The following is a 24129-nucleotide window of genomic DNA, read 5'->3' as shown; positions in this document are numbered from 1 at the left end:
TTAAGAGAGGAAAATAATATGTAGCTTGCTTCATACGTCATAAGATACAACATTAAAGGTTAACTTTTGCAAACTTCATCTGTTTTTTCTAATTTGTAGACCCAGAATATTTAAATGGCCCTACGTATATATTTGTTCCCCCACAACTGACCAAATTCACTCATCCGAGACAGATCAACCAACCCACTGCTCCTATGTTTTACTATCCAACCAAGTTAAAAACAATTCCATGTGTAACTGTGTGGCTAGCAGACCCAAGAAGTTCACTAGTTAAGTTACCTTGAACCTGTTACACTAAAGTGCAGTTTGAGGAATGCAACATCTCCAAACTACTTTGTTTCTTTTTTCCTGTTTCTTTCCCAACCCATCCTCAGAAAGGGCATATTAAAGTTTAAATTAGCTTAACATTGTATTTTGAGGCCTGGTCTTAGTGAAATAGTAGGATATTTATTATTACTGTTTACGCACTTTGTATTGACTTTGCGTTATTGTGTATTTCAAGATAACAATTCTTGTGAATCGTAACTGTCACAGGAAATCTGAACGTTCTCCAGAAAAGCATTAAACAAAAGAGCACTACATATTTATATTCAATAATAACTGACAATATATTAAAAAAGGGGCAAAAAAGTACATTGCTTGACACCTTATACATACATTACAAAACACGAAATAAACCAAAACAAGATTGTCCCTTTACATTTTAAGGGGAAGAAAACAACAGAAAGAAAACTAAAAAAAGACTGCTGTCAATTAGCTTCAGGCTCAGATCTTAGTTTTAAGAGTAAAGTTAAAAGCTGACTGTTCAAATACTGTTCTATTATTTGGTGTGTTCACAGTCTTTAAAGAATTACCATGTAATGAACCTGTGCTACAGTATTAGAAATGTTTTCTTTAGAACCTTTTACTGCCTTTCAGACTTGCAGAGATTTAAATCATTCAGATGTCCTTATTATTCATGATCTATCACTGGTTCGTTCCACTGTTTAATACAAAAGGATCCTTCGTTCGATTGCCTTGCGGCATATCGGGCATTCGCTCATTCGGTCTCCACAAAGCTGACACGTTCCATGGCCACAGAGAAAGATCATATTCTTCAGACGGTCCAAACAGACAGGACACATGGTCTGTAAAAGATTTTGACAGGTTACATAGTCAATGACAGCAATGATGCAGTATTGAGAATGCAATAGATAAATTACTGAAAATTAACAATAAATATGCCATCTTAAGTGTAACAGATCATTGGCATAGCATAACCCAGTGACTGAGCATATATTCCAAAACCTTATTATTATTTTTTTAAAACATACATTTTTACATCACATTGATCTAAGGTTTTGGGGCTTTTCATGACACAAAGCTTGTGCTTTTTGTTGCTTTGTCTGCTTTCTGTTGTTTTTTTTTTTTTTTTTTCCTCAGATGTGATCTCCAACTAAGGCAACCAAGTAGTAGGTTGATACCAAATTTTCATTATCATCACCTAAATTTGCAAAATTAAGACACTATTCAGCAACATTCCCTTTTACATGATGTAATCTTTCAGGGAACAAAAAGCATAAAATTTTATGTCATGCAATGCTCAGGTAAATGATTTACCAATTCATTCTCAGGCTCCCTAGCTAATCAGGTACTTACCTTTACAGAAGACGCACTAAACATATGCAAAAAACAATAAAAATGCTGCATAATCAATATTACATGTAAAGATTCAATTCTGATAATTGCAGTCTTTACTAATGGAAATAATCTACATTTTCTACAAAAAGAATACCAAGTTGTATATGAAGAGCAATTAATAAATCAGTGACCTTCAGTCATAACAATAGCACAGCAAACTTTTAAAAGCCTTTTTAATTGATGAATATTAAAGTGACAGCCAATGCCCAAAAAGATCTAAAGCTCTTCAACAGCAAAGTTTATTTTGTATTGAATAAATAAGGAACAATGTCCTTCACCTGTCATATGTAGAAATTGAAGTTTTTGTAAGGCATGTTCCTTCACCATAAGTATATTGTAGCGTATCTTATATTAGGATTTCATCTTAAGAGGTTTATCAAAGGTTAGTAAATGAATAGATATTTAACATATGATAATTGTTAATATTGTTCTACAGTCCAACAAATCACATCTATGATGTGCTCAGAACTGAGACACACTAACACAATGTATATTTTATATATAATATGAAATGCTAACAGGTACAAGACTTCAACCACAAACTCATTTTATCACTGCCTTGCACTTGTGACTTGTTTCTATACTAACTGCCGGGAGTTTACTTCAGTTTGTTCATTTTTGAGAAATATAGGCCATACTAGGATCCCTGTCCAGTATAATCTTAAAATATAGTTTCTATGGAATTAATAGATATTACTTTCTAATGTTGATTGCTTAGATGAAGACAAAAATAAAAAATAAAAATAAAAATAAATACATATATAAATAAAACAGAGCTGAAATTTGCATGGAATTTGGCCACATGCCTATTTTGATTTCCAGGATATCAATATAATGTGCTAGTAGATACGTCAAACTGCCAGATAAAACCTCATGTCACTTTGTTATACAAAAAAGGATACAAAAAAAAAAATTAAACAAACACCATGCTCCAGTTTTGCCAGAATTTCTAAACTATCACACCAATATAATATGTAATTAGTAATTAGTAATTACTAATAATTACTAATAATTACTAATTAATTACTAATAATTACTAATAATAATTACTAATATTACTATAATTATAATATGTAATTAGTAATATGTAATTAGTAATATAATATGTAAGTAGTAATACTTAATATGATACTACTTCAACATTTATGCTACTTCACGAAGTAGGAAAATTATTAGTAGCCTTCATTGCTTAACTACCTGCTCATATGCACTTTTACAGGGGAATAAAGTTCATTATATGCCTTACAGCCAATTTGTGCCACAGCAGCAGGAAATAAGCAGAATCTATTTCCAATAGTTTGCTAGAGTGTTCTCTGTATGAAATCACATTTAACATCTTTTACATGTGTGAATCATTTGACTACCGTCTCCTGAAGGAAAACAAATGGTATAAAAAGGCACTATATCTGTTATATGTAAAAATAACTTCTACAGATAGTAAAAGTAGGTCTGAAAAAGTATTCATCACACCTATAATTATAACTTGGCCTGGTAATTCAAATAAACCAATTTTTTACCACTAACAAGATGTTTTAAACTGTTTGAAATATTTCCTTATTACTAAAAACATTTTCTCCAACAATATACAGGTGGCACAGTGACAAAATAAATTGATTTTTAAATAGAAAGAAAGTGATGTAAGTATGGTGAAGGAACATACACAAGGTATTAGATAGATGATGATGATTATGTATGAAATGGGGTGAAGGTATCACAATTACAGTCAAAAGGGTTCACATTCAGGGAATCCCTGAAGAATGGTGTGGTCGTCAGATGTGGGAGATTCAGCTGACATCAGGCATCACTTCTGCTTGGCACGAGAAATGGTTTTAAAAGCTTGCTGCACTAACATATTAGATTATCATTGAAGGTATGAGTTGAAACAGGTTTATACCTGCTGAAAGAGAACAAATTAATTTTAAGTACAAAACTATCATTGTAACCAAAAGAGCGAACTGTTAAAGCACAAAGCAAAAGAATACATGACTGAAGTTGAATGCTATGCATCAATTCAGGCACAAATTTAAAAGATCAGATGACTGACTGTAATCAAATCCTACTTGCTACTCTTAAGTGTGACACAAAACTTGCCTCCTCACTCAAATAAGCTGAAAAGACAGTAAGCAAACAAGAAAGCTCTCAAGCCAAAATCTGCACAAGAATGACCAGAACCATCTCTTTCTGGTCAAACAGGTATTGAATAATCACCTGTTTGATACTTATTTAAAAAAAAAATAAATAAATATTAATGGACGAAAGGGCATTTCAAAGTGAAGGAATGGACCTCAATTCTCAAAGCATTCCAGTATTAAATCTTTCTTACTACTGCAAATATGAAAACCAGAAAATACAAGTAGAGAATAACATGTATAAAATAATTATTCTTTTCTCCCTAATACAACATAACTTTCTGATATTAGCTCCTTGCTATAGCAATTCCCTAGGGTAAGACAAAATTATTATGAATAAAAGAGCACCTTACGAGGACTGAAAAACCCACAACTGAGATCACGTCTAATCAAGGAGAAAAACTGTAAAATGAAGTAGTTTTTCTTTTGCATCCCTCCATTAAAAAAATATTACCACATCCAAACAGAACTCAGATCATTTATAAACTCATAAAATAAAGTAACCAGAAAAAAAAAAATACATCTGAAGAAAACAGATTACTTGGATTAGAGCATTCATCTGCATGTTTGGATCTATCATTTTAAATGCCAAAGCAGTAACCTTATTATCAACAAAGTTACTTTTTTCATCCAACGACGTTATAAAAAGTAAAACTGAAATAAAACAGCAGATCTAAGAAGTCACAGATCTGCACTAGCTCCAGATGTTACCGTTGAGGAAGACATGCATTTCTCAAATGACAATTTTTAATCTGCATGTTCTTTTGCAGACACAGACTATGAAAGAGTATGCTTTTAATCAGATATTAGAACTTTACTGCTGCTAGGGTCTTGGACAGCTCTCATATGACAGGAGCAGGTTTTCACCAACATGTCACCAAGATTAAAATTCGACAGCATATCAGCTCTCAAATATAAGGCATTTAGGTATGGGTCCTAGAACTAGTGACCCAAAACTTCAGTCTTAACTTTCATGCACATGAACAGCTGAGAGTAACAACCATCTCAGCTAGATGGGATGAAGTACTGCAGACTGCTTTAAGCCTCCAAGAAGAAGAGGAAAGTAGTATAACAAGAAGGTTTCTTTGTCTCTTATACTCATTAATTTTTTTTTTTTTTTCTAATTATGTTATATGGAAGTCAAAAATCACATATCAGGGTTCTCTTCTAAGACAGTAAGTTCATACTGTAGTCCAATACCCAAGTCTTTTACTGCTGAAAAATATCAAATTTTCATTTGTTCAGATGGAAAAGGTTCAAAGGTTGGACTAGATGATCTTACAGGTCTTTTCTTACCTAACTGATTCTAGGATTCTACATGATTCTAAAAGCAATGAAACCATGTAGTGATTTACCACAGGAAAAGTCCCGCATGTAGACAGCACTTCAATAGTATTTCAATAATTCTCATGAAACTAGACTTAGAGGCATAACAAATCTAAACAGATGGCTCTCAATTCTCTAAAACATTAATTTTGAGGTGTTTTGTTTTTATTAGGTTTCTAAATGGCATGCAACTTAATTAACCAATGAATTATCACTATCTATAGCCAATATAAATAGATTTCCACCTGCAAATATGATGCATAATTACAAAAGAAAAAAACTCTCATTTACATTCTAAATATTCAAATTTTGTGCTTACACCCCATGGATTTCATTTTGCAACCAGACACAAATTGTTTTAACAGTACATAAACTAGATGCTACAGCTAAATGCCAGCCACTGCTCAAAGGCACCTCGTGAACAGACAAGTTAAGGTTCGGCTCGATACAGAGCAGTGAAGAACATCTACTTTCATCAGTGTTCTGTGAGAACAACAACTGCTGTAGCTAGTACATTCAGTCAGCTCAACAAGCATGGGACACTTGTTTTTTGTTTTTATTTTTAAATCTGTACACAGACAACAAACATACATCATAAAAATTATTGGTTAACTAAGATTTAAGAACTGAGTAACTTCAATGTGTTATTTTGTTTTAAATAACAGAAGATGTATCGGCTTTTTAATTGGCTTAAGTTACCTTAGTGGTCTATAAAATTTTTATCTAGCACTTTTACCTGTTCCTTGATGTCTTGTAACTGTTGCTGCAGCTTCTGTACATCTGCATTGACATTAGTGTTGTCTTTGTCTTTCTGCATAACTGGAATGTTTCCACTTGCTGTAATTTAGAGAAAATAAAGATATGTGATTACGTCTAATGAAACAGGAATAATTATTTCCAGAACACTAGCTATAATTTTTCAATTATCTAAAATAATGTCATTCAAATAGATTTGATCATCTAATTTAATTCACTATAACCTCACTGCAGCTCAATTCCTGAAGAACTTTTGAGTTTTGTAGCAACAAAGTTGGCAAATATTTCCTCAATAATAATGCTCAAAATGCCTCTAAGCACCTCAGTGTTTTCAGAGTTATTTGTCAGTGATGCTCCTCCAGTGAAGTTTAAAAAAAAATAAAATCAAGCAGAGCCCTTTCACTCTGAAAAACCCTTTTTATCCACATAGCTGATTCTATTTGGTGATCAAATCTATACACAAGTATCATGGAAATAGTTTGGTTAAATTCTAAAGCAACTCAGGTTATGTTTTGTCTTTGATTGATCCAGGAAGCGATGTTGCTATATAAAACCAAAAAATCGAGAAGTACTTCATATGACAAATTTCAAATTTACAACATATTAAAAGCCTGATTTTAAGGATTATACTTCTCCATTTATGAATAGTGTGAAAAGAATGACTTAACATTCCAATTCAGATAAAATTAAATTCAAACACTGCATACCACACGTGTAGTCCATAAAAATAATTCATAGAAATTACTCAAAAAAGTCACAAAAAGTTTTAGAAAATCAAAGCAGGTAATGTAAAACTGAACGATGTCAAGGAAATTGCTTATATCTAGATGCTAAACAGTTACTATTTCTTTATTAGTCAGACAGTTCCAGAAATAAAAATAATACATGTATGGACTCTCATGCACAATCACAGTCAATCTTCAGCTTTTTCTTTGTAGGTCATTAATAAGTTTCCAAGAAGTCATGTATGTTTCAGCTTCTACTCTGGACAATGTAGGCAGTCCTTTAGAGAAATGGTTGGTGCTATCATAGCATTGATAGCAATACAGAAGGAGGCAGCATAAACAGGTAACTGATACATGGCTATTAAACTTTTCTTCAAAATAAAAAGGAAATATTTAGGTCATTTCAAAGAATAAGAAAGAAAACAAGAAGTTGTTGGAGGGAAGGGAAAGAGTATGGGTCTTGGAGTCACTCACAAATATCATCAGTGGTATCTTCTGTACCTTTCCCTCCGCAGCACATTATGAAAGGCACTCTTCGCTCTACCACTGCTCGACATTGTACGCATTTCTTCATCAAGCTTGCACAATCTGAGAGGACAGAGAAATAAATTAAGAAATAAATCCTGCTATTCTCACTGTTCTTCTCTCTTAACATGAGCGTGTTTATTCTTTTCACAGTAACGATATACCAATACCATAACAAAGGTTTACAATACAAATATCTACTTGTGTTTGTTTTCACTTCATTTTCTGTAAATCACACTCATAAACAATCTCATTTGGGATTCAAAGCAAACTTGTTCTATTTATTTTCTTTTAACATTATTTCTGGTGAGCAGGTTCCTCTTTTTCCAACCAAACATCTATTCCACAAGAATTACTGAAGTTAAAAAAGTAAAATCACACCCATTTGAGACCAGAACTTCCAAGACTGTCTTGATTACCTGCTTTTTCTTCCATAACCAAGGACCTCATATATTGTACTAATATGCCAGGGGCAAACAGAGGTGGCTCCTTGCCCTCAAAAGAGTAAACCCATATGTTTTGATACCATCCTAGAAAGAAAGCTAGCATTATTCTGCAAAAGGCAAGTGACAATGTCTCAAAATTGCCAAAGGTTACTGTGAATCAACAGAGTATACTTCCTATGAAGTATACAAATTTGAGGACTCTTTCTCATCATGCTTAGAAAGGATCTACAGAAAATAATCTGGAAAGAAACCTTTTGCATTTGTAGAGCCATTTGCTGTCATTGTTACAGTGTTGACTTGGCAATTAGTATTTCACTGCTGAAATCCTTCACCACAGCGATTAATCTTTTTACTGAGAAACTAATTAAAAAACTTCTCTCATCATCTTTCAACTGCAGACTGCAAAAGAGCCCAGATCAGGACTGGGATCAGGATCAGGAACACTAAAGTTAGTGATGCAATGTTAGGTCTCTCAGCCAGAAGAGAGAAAGAAACCAGATTTCTTTAACAAGACCAAACAAGCAATTACTTATTGGAAAAGACTACCTTCCCCCTCCTATAGTATGTCAGCAGCAAGCACTGCTCTTCTCTAGGCAAATGACCCTTCAACAAAGCCTTGAAATGTCTGGTGACAAGGTGGTGGTTGTATTCTCATCCAATTATTCTCAAGATAGGAGATCTCCAGAAATTTTCTATGTCTTTTTGCAAGATACATGATGTATCTGCTATAGAAAAACTAGAGCCCTTGTGCAAATCTGCAGATCACTAAGGAAGCATATTAAAATATTTACTTACAGTTTTTTTTAAAACATGATTTGCACATCTGAACAAGCACAGAAAACTGTAACTAAACAATGAATGAACAGCAGGCTACTATAATCTGAGCAAACCTACTCACTATTAAATAATTCAGAGAGAAGCAGCTGCTCTCTAAATTTCTGGAAATCTCCACTTTGTCCTCTAAATATTTCATTAGCAGCTTGCCAAGTAATGCCAACCTTCTGATTATCACACCAAACTATCAAGTTGTACTCCAAGCCAGATCATTAATGAGCTTTCAGCAATCTTTTATTAAAAATGTTCTGTTTCAGGACTATTTCAAAAAGAACATCCTGTCAAGTCTACTTACTCTCACAAGCACACATATGACCACAAGGCTGGAAAAGCACTGCTGCCTTTTTGTCTGAACACACCACACATTCTTCAATCTGTAAAGTGCAATAAACATAGATATGAGAACAGTTTATCTCCTACTGTCGACATCAATTTGCTTTTTCATTCTCTTTGGAAAGGCATGTGGACTTTAAGAAGTTCCATCTAAGCTATATTTACTAATTCATCACCTCAAAATTCAATTTAAAGGAATTATCACACTGAAGACATATTTGCTGGCAGTATTTAAATGTTCAGTACACTGACAGATATTAGCACTATTACTGACAGTGTTAACACTGCAGATATTACCCTAAGTATTTACACAGAACATTAGAAAACTATCAAAATAGATGGTATTGAATAGATACTCTCCAAATTAGCAAAAGAAATCCAAGGAAGGTTATCCACAAAGGTTAGCTTTCACCTAGGAAAGCTGATTTCCGTAGACCGTCTTCTTCAGATGGATGAGGGGGCAGCAGACTTACTTTGCTGCTCTGAACCACTGTGGCGGAACTTTTCCACTGACTATAAAGAAAGTCTACAGAAAAGGAGCTCACACTGCATTAACATTTTGTCTTTGAAAATATGCATGGCAGAATGAGTGAACAGTGTAAGAAGAATAAAATAGTGAACAGTAAAAGCGGTACAAATGTACATTCACAAGTTGCATATTTACTCTGAGACAGAGAAGAAACACAGAAGCCGATTAGCCAAAGGTGTTTGGATAGAGATAAAAAAAGAGTGGGTTTTCTGTAGATCAGAAAACTTGTAAGTGGAATATGAGATTTTTATATATGTATATATGTGTGTGTATATATATATTTATTTATTTATTTATTATTTTTTTAATGGCCAAAAAGCAACAAGAAGGACAAGGCCTGGTGATTACTAGGAAAAAAGGAATACTCAAACAGAAAAGCAATGGGGATGCACCCAGTGTAGTCACAAATACCCGGGAGCAACCATTTGAGAAACATGAGGAACTTACTGGGATTAGGTCCCTGAAATAGGGCACAGCTGGTTGATACTCTGAAGAAGAAAGTGTAATAAAATTCATAATTCAAAAAAAAAAATAAAGAAAGAAAACGAAAGATGAAAAGAATACTGAATAAAAACTAGTACAAAACTAACTCAGTCTACAGATGAATAATCTTTCCAAGTAGCCCTAAGGAATAAAAGAACTCAGTATAACTGAGGAAATTATATTTCAGGAGAAACAGCGATTTATCTTAACGTGGGAAAAAAATACCAGGAAAAAAATAAAACAACTTCAGGTTGCTGTATTATGAAGTCTGATGACCAGAGCAAAAAAAAAAAAAAAAGACATTGACATGGAGGGGGAGAATGAGGAGCAGATAGGACACGAGTACAGGGAAACAGACAAGATTAACACACAATGTTGGGACAAGATATCAAAAAGATTGACAATTCCATCCAGTGAAACGCCTGTAAGGCAAAATACAGCTTAAAATATACACTTTTCCTTGACCTCTTTTTTACTTTTCCATTAAAAATAGAAAGAGAAACAGAAAGCTTTGGAAATGTTTACCTTTGTCCTAGACTGAACTTGCTCTTTACAGATGAGGCATTTTTTCACCCGTGGTGAGCACAGAGAACACGTGGCAATATGTCCACACGGGCCAAACAGAGTGTCTCTCTTCATGTCTGAACACACCATACATTCTTCTAAGGTTTCAGAGTCATTGTTGATCATAGACGGGCTTCGGGAACCAACCTGGCCACTACAAAGAAAACCTGCAGTCAGGCTTTTTTTTTTTAAAACTCATACTGCACATCAATTCGCTGCTTATCTGTATGTTCCTATACATTCAAGGATCAGTGTATATCTTAACACAATCCCAAATGTATATTCCCAAGTGTACTGTTGACACAAGTGTGAGGTCTCACACTCAGATAAGGCATTCTATAGAAACAGCCCACAGAAATTGGAATAGCATCTTGTAAATGCAAAAAAACCCTACCCTCCCAACTCATGAGTTTAGTTTTTAACAGAGTAATAATAACGTATAGATTCAGAACGGCACACCTTACCACCTGGAAAGCCTGAATATACTTGTATTACTTTCCAAATGGCAAACTTGTAAAAGAAGCCCCGAACTCCTGAAGTGACCTCACCCTGCATCTGTGTCCAATGCTGCAGCTCACCCAGCAGAGGGAGCATGGGTTAAATGTAAACAGCTCAGTCCTACAACGCTCACAAGCCCATAAAAGGTGGCGAGAAGGAAGAACAGCCACAGTGATGAGGCCGAGACAGACAAAAAGTCTCTGCAGAAAATTAAGCACCTTACATGCTAGGGCAACATCAACAAGAACAGTCTCTCTTCGTGACATTTTGCAAGTACGTTTTTCATTTCCATGCACTGACTTCTGAGCCGGAATTAAGGATAAGAATCATGTAAGCCAGTGACAGGAATATAACTAGGACAACTTCTCATACTAAGTGCACTCGATGACATTTTGGTGAAATTGTAATTCCTAAAGAAGTGCTTCTGAGGTGCCAGGCCTAACCCCTCTTTTTCTTATTGCAAAGTCATGCAGTCATTCAGCCTGACAGGTACTCAAAAGGTGCTCCATGCAAAGCAGGATCATCCCTGAATTCACATTATTCAGGGTTTTTCTCCATTCTAGTCTTATTTCACAGCCTCTGTGGGCAACCAGTCCCAGGGCTCAGTTATCCTTTCAGTGATGTCCCCCCACCTCTTTTCTGGAGTTGGAGTTTTACCAACCTGCAGCTGCATTTTGCCACCTTCCCATTCCCCCCCCCCTTCCCATATGAACAAGCTTTGTGCTGTGCTTCTAGGCCCTGGTAATGCAATCTCCACCCTGCCTGAATGTAATAACCAGTGTTGTTTACTTCCCAACTCATCAAAATCCTTGCAAACCAAGCTTCAGAAAAAAAAAAAATATATAATAAAAAAAATAAAACCACTCTGGTGACATCTAGTCCAATTCTCTAAAATTGCTACAACCCGTTCCTGCTTAGAAAGAGCCACTTCAAAGCAACCAAACCCCAAATCTATTCAGTCTCCCTCCCTCCCAGTAAAATTCCTCACAGCCTGGTCAGATAGCTGTTTTTCCTTTACTACAAACCTCAGCTCTTCCAAACAGAAGCACAGTCAGGCCATCAGACAGGTATAATGCCTGCAAGCAAATCCTCAGCACAGGAGGTGGGCGAGAATGGTAAGCAAGCCCTACTCAGACCCAGCTACAAGACAGGAGGCTGGTACCAGCCAGAGGAGGAGCAAGGCCTGGGAATGATGCACAGTTCAAACTTCAGAGTGTGAAACTCTTGTAAGATTTGCAGATGTTTCAAGGAATGTATGTGTAGACAGTATTCATTGTATCACAGAATACCAAAAAGATGAATAGAAGTCAAGAAAAAGCTTGTATGTTTTAACACTATAGGTAGTAGAAGCATGGTGTTTTAAATGCATCAGTTAATCTACAGAAAACCGGGGTATTTTATTAATATACATACCTGACTTTTTCTTTGTGGCATTTAGCCAGTGCTTTGCAGAGGCTAGGATCAGGGCAGAGATCGAGAGGAGACTGCCCCTTCTTATTACGGATGCTGAGGTCAGCTCCGTTGGCTGCCAGGAAGCAGGCAATGGATGCTGCGCTCTTCTTCTCTGCTCCCTGAGTGCCAAGTCCCATTATTAACTGAAAGACAACAAATACGTAAGCAACTTGAGAGACTCTCTACAGTTACAAGCAGGCTGGCCAAAGGAAAGCACGAGCACACACACACACACACACAAATCTGTAAGCCCAAGGAAGCGACTCTAGAACTAAAACCAAAGCTATTGTATGGCTGCTTAATTCTGTACTCGTTTTTCCTTTAAGGAACTACGATTCTGCAAGTAGTTCTCCTGCTGAAGCACTCCATCTCCTACACACTTGTCAAGGGGCTGTCCTTCTACACGAACATTAAAGGGCATAGTCCCACTGGGTCTCTACTCAAAATACAGCCAGAGCACACTAAAATTGCCGAGCTCACATGAGATGCTACCACCACTGCATATGGACGGAAAACACAGCTGGGCAGAGAATGAACGCACACTTTTAGTAGCCTAGTGAGCAATGCACCTGCCCAAGACGGACTTAATTTTAGTTGTCTTCTCAGCATGGAGGGATTTAAACTCACCTACCTGTCCTAATCACATAACACTCCTTCACCCTTTCACAGCTACGACTGTATCTGTGTATTTTCTGTACTGTGTATTTTCTGCATGACCCGCAGGGCCAGCCAGGAAAACAAAGAGAGAAGGCTCACTCCCTCAGCCCCACAATGACAGGGTTCACCTACTCTGGAGTATTCTGGGCCTTCTCCCAGCACCTTTTTGTACTAAAGCTTGATGAGATAAAATGTAGAAGTGTAATGCAGACTACATGTCACGTGAAACTGCTGGCACTGCTAAGAGTCCCCCAGCAAACCACACAAGACTGTTATTCAAAGGAGCAGCCTGAGCACAGCTGGCACAGATTCAATTCAAGGAGTTTTAAGTGCTGAATTCCGGAGTCACGAAGGCTCCAACACTGGGAGAGAGGCAGGATTTTCTACACACCTTGCTCCCAATATCTGATTTCAGCACCCAACTTCACCGATTTACATTATTCTATCCCACTTCTGTTTTGTGCAGCCTATCCCTGTACCTCTTCTTCTAAAAGCTGGATGTTAAGTACCACCCTTAAAAAAATTAATGATTATTACCCCAGACAAAATGATCTTTTGTGATTAAAGAACTAGGGTGTGCTATTTTAGATGCTGCAGCACATAGGAATAAATTTCAAATACCATATATCTGTCCCATATCCAAAGGTTGCATACCTCTGAGTCTGAACCACGATGAAAATAGTTTTCAAAACCTCTCTAGTTACGTCTCCCAGCCCTCAGAGGTGACTTGTGAAGAACAAAGCTGGGTTTGGGCCCATACCTTGCAGCATGTGAAGTATGTCTCAGAATTCTCTCCCCTGCCTTGATTATCTGCAAGATATCTTTGTCATCATACAGCCATCTAGGTTTAGGAAAGCATTTTTTTTTTTAATTTAAAAACCTCAGTCTACAGTTCCTCCTAGTTGGAAGTTTTTATATAAATACATGTTACTGAGATGCTACAATACTCTTGAAGGTTGCTTCATGAGTTCACGGATACTTGTGGTCCAGCACACTTTCACTTTCCTATGACCAAATAAAAACTGCATAGCTTGAAAGATTTCATAACAAGACAAGCAGTAAGTTACAGAGAGAAGTTGTTTTGTGGCGTTCAGATCACAAAACCAGTTTTGTTTAGAAATTCAGCCCGTTTCTCTGCACTTCAGTTACAGCAGTAGCTGAAGTGAAGCACAGACTTTATCTACAATCTGTCTACCTTGGGTCCTGTCAGTAATCCAGCTGTGGCAGCACAACGCCCAGTGAAAGCTGATTTGCTCTGAGGCTGGCAGAGCAGACGTTCTTTGAAGGCATGCCTGCAACCAATTTGCTCTAGTCCTCTCTCAGTTCCTGGGACACGAGTTCTCTTACCATCCACATTTGCACCTCACGGGCTCTGAGCTGTTCCAGAATGAAACAACTACTGTTTCTCCAAGAGGAAAATCAAACACAGTTACCAGGATATTTTCCTTCACTCGGTATGGGCACACACTATGCCAAGACTGGCTCCTCCACCTGGAACAGTCACCAACATTATTCAAGAAAATCTCGAGTCCTAAAATACCTCTGCATGCTGTATGCTTTAAAATCATCAAGACAGTATCACAACACATGACATTTGGTAGTCTGCAACATTTCAGGCACACAGAATGGAGAAAAAAAACAACAAGCAAAAAAGACACTATGTCTTAGGGCCAGTATAGGGGCAGCAAGTCCCCTCTGCAGGAGGCTGGATCGAAAATGTATCAGCACAAGCCAGTCCCAGCCCATCCACCTGCAGGAGAGAAGTCTCTTTGGGGCATAATCCACACAAACACTAGTTACTGTCTGAGTTATTTTAACTACTGACCCCTTAACCAGTAAGTGACCTAACTAACTTCCATCAGAGCTCCTTTAGCTTAAACTAGCATCTCCGCAGTGGCTACATTTTAGATCTTAGAAGTGTGCTAAGAGTCCAGAAGATGCCTGTATTAAAATACACGACATCCTATAAGCCTGTGGAATTATGTTTCTTTAGAATAAAAAGTGTCATAGGCTAAGGAACACTGCATCTGTAATAAAGAAGCCAAAATGACTTTTTTTTGTCCTGGTGGGGATTGGACTTCAGAAAAGTTCTCCTCCTCCCAACTGTACAATCTTCATAATGAGTATATTAATAAAATACACTTGTTTTTCATATTGATGCCTAAAATCGGTAGGGCTGTCATGACTGTTGACAACATGCATTTTAAATAGTCTGTCATATTAAAAAAGCAACTGAACAAAACTGACAAAAATTGCTTCAGTTATTACAACGGCTTAATACTGACATTCACAAGGAACTACTAAAATCAATACTAAAGAATTCATTCCATAAAATTCCACTTATGAAGTAAGTTCCCAGTGTCAGTGAAGTGTGTTTTGTATTTTAAGCTGTGCTTGAAGGAAAAAGTAACAAAGGGTAGATTTTCAATGATGTTGCTGTTTAACATGAAACAGCTTACCAATAAATGAAAGAAAAATCCAAAATATAACATCCTGCAAGTGAAATTTTATTTCAGTTGAAAATACTGAAAAAGAATAATTGTTGAAGTGTTATATTACAAAGATGCACCCTAGGGCTCAGCAGGTTGATATCTCAAAGACAAAAGCCCAAAATTGCTCTATTTAAGATACCAACCAAAATGAAGCCAAAAGTATAAATTTTTTTAAAACCAATACAGCTCAAATGAAACTACAAGAAAACAGTATAGAGAAGAAAACAAAAACAAAACCATTTTTTTCTCTGAAACATAAAACTCAAAAATAAATTTTAAAAGGTGAAAAATACACATCTAAAAAACTCCAAACACAACTCATCCAGTTTCGTTGTGGATATCACTAAGATAGGCAACTGACATATGAAATGACTGACATATGAAATGCTGAATCTGAGAAAGAGCACTCGCTTCCTGCTCATTCATTTCAAAATTAAATGCATGCACACAAAGGATTTTGACCAATTTCACAGAGTCCATTTCAGATAATGGAAACACAACTTAGCTGTAACTGGTTTCTTCCTGTCCCTTAAAAGGACACAAGCATTTTTTGTATATACGAGCCATAACTAGGCCAGTGTATTTCAGTGAAATGAAGTAGCCAATTTGAAAAATATTTGTTGTACAATGGAATTATTATTTTGAACAAAGACTTTTAAATCAAGTTGTTTTGGAATGAAATGCTGTAACTATCACATACAGTTAAAATTAGAAAAAAGTATTATGATATTGGTAACAAATGACTCAGCAAATCTGATTCCCTGTCATGCTGCACATCTTCACTATTTACAGAAAAAATGCTGTTTGCTTTCCACAATTCAAGTCACTCCATAATTTTCCTTTTCCTATCAGCAAAACTATAAAATTCATCTTTAAAGTTCACACAGCTTCTCAGGTGTAAGCATTTTTTTTTAGTAAAAAGATTTTGACCTTTATTAAAGGGAGTTTTGACTATTTCCTTACCACATTGCCATTTCTGAAATTAACTCTGTCGGAAAGATACTTAACAAGTCATCATGCAAAGACTAAGAATGCTTTGTTCTAACAGAAAAAGCTTTCAGAGGGTTAGAGAAGCGGCTAAACAATTAAAGCTACAAAGTCATGCAAGATGTCAAACCACAGAAAACATAATTTTAGTCTTATTCTGTACTGTATTACTGTACTTTTGATTTTTGGCAGCCGTATATTTGCTATGAAAAGAGTGTTGCAGAACTATTTTGAACCCATATTTTTCTTTAACAAAAGGCAGAGACTAAATGCTAAAAACTCCATAAAAAAAAAATCTGCCTACACTGCAATGTAATGTGGAATATATTTTAACTTATGCTGCCAAAAAACAGTTCAACAGTACAGAAACTAGATAAGCTACAATAATAAAGAGATAAACGCATAGAAAAAAAAAGGAATAAATAAATGCATTTTATTTACTGTGTTCTTTGATGGCTCCCAAGCAGTATCTACCTTGCCCACATCTTGCATGTCTTGGAGTTGGCGGAGCTGTGACAGGGTGTGGTGCCTCAGGGCTTCATGCAGGGGAGTATCCCCATCTTTATCCTGAATATCCAGCTTAGCACCTGCACGGACTAAGAGCTGAAAAGAGAGAGAACTCCATTTTAGAAACCAAAAACCAGCTACTTATTCCATTTAAAAAGTAATTTCAATGAAGCTGTGGTTTGGGATGCACCAAAGGGTTATAAGCACTTAGGGTCCAAAAGGGTTTTATATATATATACATGTTACGTGTTATACACCTTGCTACATTTCACAGTTGAGTTTATTTAAATTTATTTCTCTTGCTTCAAGCTCAGCCTCCAACTGAGGCATTTACCTCTTTCAAACATCAATTTTATTTCAGCAGAAGCCTCGTGCATGGCTGAGTGAGAGACAGATGCATTTTACAGGATTCTTCCTACCTTTAACTCTTACAAGAGAGCCTACAATGCAATCTATTAGGGTAACATATCAGAAACAGAACAAAGTGGACAAAACTTTAGGTATGTGTATATTCCGTAATAATCGGTTTCAATGACCTCAAAGATCACCACCTTCACACCATGCTGAGCTTTACAACTTAATGTATAAATAACCTGTTAACGTACAGTATCCTCAGCTAACAAAATAGTTAAAGCACATATTTAGGTTTATCCTTATGCAGCAGAAGACAACAAAACCACTATTACCCACTATCTTCGAACACTTTGCAAAGTAATGAACAGTAAGACTCATCTTGAAGGCTAAAATTAGCCATGCCCCCTACGACATATGTTCCAGTTCCTATGATATGAAGGCCTTCCCATTCATGCTGCACTTGCACCCAGCTCTCCCCTGATTTGATGCACCAGAACTTTCTTAAATATGCTGTTACACAAAACAGCCAACACATGCTGAAAAATAACAATGCCCTTAAAAAAAAAAAAAAACAAAACTCGTTGGTGCTATTCAGAAACCCACAGATAGAAGCAGCTGATGTTTTAACTTTAGTTTTGAACTTTTGCTACTCTGCAGAACTCTGAATTGCAGTGGAGACAAAAAGCATGGCCTAGAAACAGGGATATACAAAGGGTAATCTCCCTCTTTAGAAAAAGCTTGCTTGCAAGGATTTTAGCCTCAGAATTGAAGAATCTCAGACTTTAGGAACGGCTAAAATGAAAATACCTCAGAAGGAATTCAGAACTCATGTGTCAAGGAAATACCTGCCTGTAATTGATTGCAGCTTATCATTTCCCCAAACCCTTCCACAAATGAATGAAAAGAAAGAAAAAAGCTAAAACTCTCAGCAGTCCTCTGGACATCTTATACCCTCTAAATGGACTTACTCTGACCCAAGTTTTCTCTCTTACACTCACATCCTGCCTGCCACTAGCCATGTTCTGTTTCAGAGTTTCTCCTGGAAACAGTAGCATGTTATGGAAATTTCCCTGTCACTGCTACGGGTTTCTAGTAATCCCTCTGAAGAAAACTCTACGAGAAAACTCTTTTCAGAGCAACCTGGAATCCTTGTCTACCATGGGAAATTCAAAGCCCTTGCAGAAGCTAAAAATAATAATAATAATAATAATAATAATAATAATAATAATAATAATAATAATAATAATAATAATAAAGGCCAAAAAGATATAAAATAAAAAATCTCCCTTTGTCATGACTGCGGAGCTTTTAAAAGAGCCCTGCTACCTTTGACCACTATTCCACAGATGCCTGAGGGTACAACCCAACCCTGGAAAGTACCCAATAGGAATTAAATTTGAAATATAGGAGCCAACATGTTCTCTGCATGGCTGCATGAGTTATTTTAGGACTTCTCAACGCTAATCCAGCTCTGAAGTACGGCTACTCTATAGGGTCGTTCACGTAAACATTCTTGGATGTAAGCGTGTCAACCCAAGCCACGTACTCGTGCTCCAACGTGCCTACCTTCCTGTCACCCGCTACGTTGGTATTGTGTTCCCAGGTGCCCTGTCAGTTCCCGAAGGGCACAGGAGCTCACCAATTAAATATAGCTGCAGAAAGGCTTGCAGAATGCAAGTGACTCTCCGAAACCATTCTTTGGTAGCAAGTGGTTCCAGATATAGGGCCGTATCACATGTTTCACTGTAATGGGATCACGTCCATCAACCCGTGGAGATGGAGAAGCCTTACAGCAAAATAACGCCAGACAGAGGCACCGACACAGCTCTGCACCAGGGGCACAATTCTCTGTGAGCCTGAGTAAAAGTCATTTTTTAATATAGGATGATTCTCACAACACTAAGACAAAAACTACACAGAGGTCGCAGGCCAGGCCGATGAATTCACTTGTAGCAAACATTTCCTACAGCACTGAGCACTCTCTCCAAGCCTCAACAGCCCACACTAGCAATCCATGCCAGCTGTGGGTAAGCTGTGCTAGACCGCAGTTTCCTATGCCATCAGCACAGCTTTGTTAATTTTTTTTAATTTTTTTTTTTTGTAAAAAGTATTAAACTTTTGCAATCATGTGAGCAAGAACAGAAAGTGCATTACTTTCACTGCTGATTTTATTACTGCTTATAGCTTTCCCAAGCTAAGAACAGCAAACTATACAGTCAGGAGTGAAACTGATAAAAATGATATTTCACCTAGTTAGCTTGCGAAAGCCACGAGCAAAAATAATTACTCATCAAAAATGCTATTTTGAGGTCTGTTACAGGACCATAAGACTCAAGACAAATTATAGAAGAACACACAGAAGGTCCCCTTCACTCAACAAGAAGGGACGCCGGAATTAGCAGCCGCAGAGAGGAAACCATAATACACATACACAAAAATTTAGCATTCCCGAAATTTCCTTCGTATTGCCTACTGACCTTCTGTACTAGCTGGTGGGTTTCCAAATTTATCAGAATTAATCATACAAGAATTCAGTAGCTGTAACATGTTGCTAAAACATTTTTTTTTTAAAGTTCATGAAGCATCTCTTTCTTAACAGCTTTACTCAGCTCAAATAAAGCACCATTCATCTGATGGCTGATTGCAACAAGATACTTACCCTAACAATTTGTGTGTGCTGTCGTTCAACGGCAAGGTGCAGAGCAGTTTGCTGGTTTACATTCTGGATATCCAGGTTAGCATTGCCCTGCGAGATATTCAAAGCATTAGACCATTACCATCCCAGCAATTCGTCTACAGGCAAGGCAGTCGATTAAAGCCCCGAATAAAACGCTCAGTATGATTCCCACTTTGAATACTTGAGAGCAGAAGTGAATAACTACTTTAATTGCTCTCTGTTGAGATGTTGATCTGTTGAATCAAACCAGTTATCAAACTGTCCAGTCCCTCTGCACTCTTAAGTCCATTGCAATGATCTCAAAAGCAAGTTTGACCTTTACCACGCGGCCTTCCCTGCTCCACTGCCTCTGCACCGCGATTGCAGGCAGCAGCAGCAACCTATTTTCACATCAGATGGCTAATCAAAGCATGCCACTTAAATCCTCCTGAGAGAAGAGCCCTACCTGATGCACCAGAAGTTCAGCCACTTCCACGTGGTTATTGAGAGCTGCCAGATGCAAGGCGGTGTATCCATCATCTTTTTTCTCATCAACAATCCACGGTCGCGGCAACTTGGACAGCAATACGCGCATCGCACTGAAATAAATAGGCAGAGATGGCATAAGGGCATTTGTGAAGTATTTGCTGAATGATAACAGGACAAGAGTAAAAGCAACATTCATTTGCAGAACTACAAAGCAGTAGTGACAGAAATAACATTAGCCATTTCTCCAAAAACAGAAAGTGGGTGAAAAGTTGTATCGGCGGTTCCAAAGTCTAAAAATTTCATCTTCAATTCCTTCCAGTAGAAGTATGCAAACAAACCAGCCAATCACCCGGCACCAAAACGTACCCTAAATATTACTCACAAAGATTCTGAAACACAGAAGACAGAAATGCTTCTATCTGAAAATCTCTGTAGCAAACTTTACTTAAATATTTAAGAAACAAGTTTTACTACATGTTGGGTTTCTTGAGAACCACTACTTCATAAACTGATGCTATTGTCCCTATCAGTTAAGACTTTCTACTTCTGAGATAAAATTGGAGTAAGTCCTTTTAGGAACAGAAGAAATGAATGCTGCAAGTGTAAAGTGAGATTAGTGGAATACGGGAATTTCAGTAACAGAGAGCAGCTGAGTTTAAGAAACCATGGCAGTGTCCAGTACTCTAGCCCACTTCTCCATGTGCTTATCAAGACACCTACCAAGGGAAGTGGATTTATTATCTTACACTTCAAATTCAAGGGTGGCAAAAAGCAACTTGATTACTGTAGTATTAAAGCAGGCTAAAATCCACAAAGTGCAAAGAAGGCAGTGATAAGGGCATTAATAACGCAGCGCTAGATGAACAAACTGGTCTATCTTGTATTCTCACAGAAACACACTTTTCTCAAAGCTCACCTGTCTTCATCTAGCTTTTGGAATAGGCAGGTAACCAAACTTGATTCCCTTATCATTTCATATGTGTGGACAGTACACGTAGCTCCCTTAAGGCAGTTGCTCAAAGAGCAAAAAAAACAGAAACCGCTATGATCTTGTTCTAGAAAACCTCTGCTATCAACCTGATCTTTCCCTTCTGTTGAAGCAAGGTGTGATTCACAGGAGAAACAGGGGTTCTTCACAAAATTCAAGCTTTAAAATCCAATACTAGCCAACACAAGTGGAAGCACGGAATAACAAACTGCCTTGCAATGTAGGTACCATAACTGAATCCAACGGTTCTTCATTAGCCACCTGATATTCAAAAGGCAGAGTTTCAATAAACATTCTCACAAAGCGAACCTTTTACTCAAAAAATATTTGCAGCGGATAACAATAAGCCATCTGCCCTGGTAAGCAGTAACTTAGCTCCTAATTCATTCCACTGACTGGTTACCTTGCACATCCACGTGGCATAAACGCAATTCATTCCTGAGCTCTGTCCTAGCATAAGCCAACGAGTTCCCTATAAAACAAGCAAAAAGCTGCGGTTGTGGCATGGTTCACTCCAATGAACAGAAATAAGAGTCCCTGAGGTAGTCTACTGTGTCAGTAAGAACATGCATTCCTTCCTCTGCACTACCGGGACTAACAATGTTGACTTCTGAAGCATCTCCTTGTATTCTCCCAATCCTGCAGAGCACACTAGGTAAAGCCTCAGTTTCACCCTCTTCACACCAAACTGGTCACTTTTCTCCCCTAATTCAGCGTGTACAAAGTCACCACCACAAAGTATAACTGCATCTTCTGGCCCCAGGCCCCGCTCTAAATATAGCCAGCCTGTCTCCGAAGTGGTTCTGGTCACTGAACAGGGAACAGCCTTAGCCAACCCAGCTTACATTTTACGTCCTTGCCTTCCATAAGGAAATAAGGACACTGCCAACTCCACAGCTCTAAACCAAACTGAAATAATACTTAAGGTACATTCACGTACTTTAACAGATGCATCAGGAAGTGAGTATGCTTCAGAAACATTACTGTTGCTATTTCTTTAACACCTCATCTCTAAGAGAATAATAAAGAAATTAAAGAAAGAAAGAAAATAAAGAAATTAATGCAGTAATTTTATATGCTATGAAAAATAGCACTCATCCTAATATTTGCAAGAGCACTCAGCCTCAGCAGTTCTGTTTTCAAATCTTTTCCCACTTCATTTGCTGTCAAACACCAGCAAGGCTTTCTTCTGAAGCTCATCTGTAAAATATTTGGGGGCTCAGACAGTATCTTGTATAAATGAGATGCCTGGTATGTTTTTGGATGCTTTTAAAACGCTTTATTCCTACTGGGAATCAAGTAGGACCAACAAAACAACCAACCTCTATGCAAAACAGAAACTTGTATTACTTCTCTCCGTGAAGCATCAGAGGGCTGGTAACTAATACTCAGTTTCTTCTGCCTGTGCATGTCAGAGATCACGCCTCCCTCTCGCCCAGACCTCGCTAACTTACTGGACAGCGGGATGGAAGGATGGTCTTGTGGACAGGACACCTTAAAATGCAGCAAGGCATTCACATGCCTCCAATGGGAAATTCTTGTGAGATGTTCCGTGGCTGCAGCCTCCTTCCCACCAGCTCAGAGGCATCTTCCTTCAACACACACGACTGCGTTTCTTCATTTCAGGCTTCCCTGCTACTGCTATCCAGTTTTGCAGGATTTTCAGGAGCTGCTGCCAAAACGTTGACAGCTTGGCTGAGCGGCTATCATTCAGAACAGTTCTCACTGAACGAAGCATGCACTGTACCATAAAAAGCCATGTCAGTGAATCAGTGCTACATGCCCATTACACAGCCACTCTTAATTCACGATTCCCCACACGGCACTCATGACGAAGCCGAACCGTGCCACTCTGACATGGGTCCCGAAAACTTTTCTTAAAACAGAAAACAGACTTCTTTCACCGTAATTGCGCTAAAAAGAAATCAGCAAATCTAATGGCAACCATGAAATGAGCTGGAGAGAACTCCTCCGGATAATCATTTTGCGGTTTATTCAGCTGTTAGAGATTACACGGCTAATTGGAAGTTGCTTCAGAGGTTATTGACAATGTGTGTAAAACTTGGTGCTTTAACAGGGCTTTATGTCAACGTGTGCCAACTACGTCTTTATTTATTTATTTATTTATTTATTTATTTTTACAAAAGGTAAACTTTGGGGGGGGCAGCAGGACGCAACGGCCGCCCCGTCCGTGAGGGGGATTTGAAATGTACCGTCCGTAACGGTCACCCCCCCGTCCCCGCGTGCGCCCCGCCAGGCCGCTCAATCGATCGGCCGAGCGCGGCGGGGCCCGGCGCACCTCGGCGCGGGTTGACTAAATATGGTCAGGGAAGAGCCGGCCGCGGGCAGCCGCCGGCCCGGCCCGGCCGCGCGGGGTCCCGCTGCCCGCCCGCCCGCCTATAAAGGCCCGCGGGGCTGAGGGGCCGCGGGGACCCGCCGGGGAGGGGGGGGGGGCGAGAGAGGGAGGCGCTTCGTATTTTTTATTTTTTTTATTTATTTTCTTTTTTTTTTTTTCCTCAAGTGACTCCCAACTTCTGGGGCTTCTCTTATTTTTTCTTCTTTTCATTTTTTCCTTTTTTTTTTCTTTTTTTCCCCCTTTTTTTTTCCTTTTTCCTTTTTCCCTTTTTTCCTTTTTTTCTTTTTTTTTTTTTCCCTTTTTTTCCTTTATTTTTTTCCTTTATTAATTTTTCCTTTATTATTTTTTCCCTTATTTTTTTTC

At 37.8% G+C, this 24129-nt stretch overlaps 1 protein-coding gene across 3 annotated transcripts in view; it reads right to left on the bottom strand.

Moving 5' to 3' along the window:
- Window positions 1-427: 427 nt before the first annotated feature.
- MIB1 (MIB E3 ubiquitin protein ligase 1) overlaps window positions 428-24129 on the bottom strand; it is a 70741-nt gene continuing 47039 nt past the window's right edge. The window contains exons 13-21 of one of the 3 annotated variants that reach the window (XM_084510342.1): window positions 20400-20532; window positions 19937-20023; window positions 16858-17019; window positions 12242-12423; window positions 10292-10484; window positions 8717-8795; window positions 7091-7204; window positions 5872-5972; window positions 428-1127 (exon numbers count right to left, since the gene is read on the bottom strand). In XM_084510342.1, the coding sequence (XP_084366468.1) occupies window positions 987-1127; window positions 5872-5972; window positions 7091-7204; window positions 8717-8795; window positions 10292-10484; window positions 12242-12423; window positions 16858-17019; window positions 19937-20023; window positions 20400-20532 (1192 nt within the window). In that variant the 3' untranslated portion in view covers window positions 428-986. The remainder of the gene's footprint in view (window positions 1128-5871; window positions 5973-7090; window positions 7205-8716; window positions 8796-10291; window positions 10485-12241; window positions 12424-16857; window positions 17020-19936; window positions 20024-20399; window positions 20533-24129) is intronic. The other 2 variants (XM_084510344.1, XM_084510343.1) reach the window with 2 other exon arrangements.

Source organism: Aythya ferina (assembly GCF_964211825.1).
Source record: "Aythya ferina genome assembly, chromosome: 2".
Taxonomy (NCBI): Eukaryota; Metazoa; Chordata; class Aves; order Anseriformes; family Anatidae; genus Aythya; species Aythya ferina.
The sequence above is the reverse complement of the archived record's forward strand: the minus strand, read 5'-3'. Positions and strand labels throughout refer to the sequence as shown.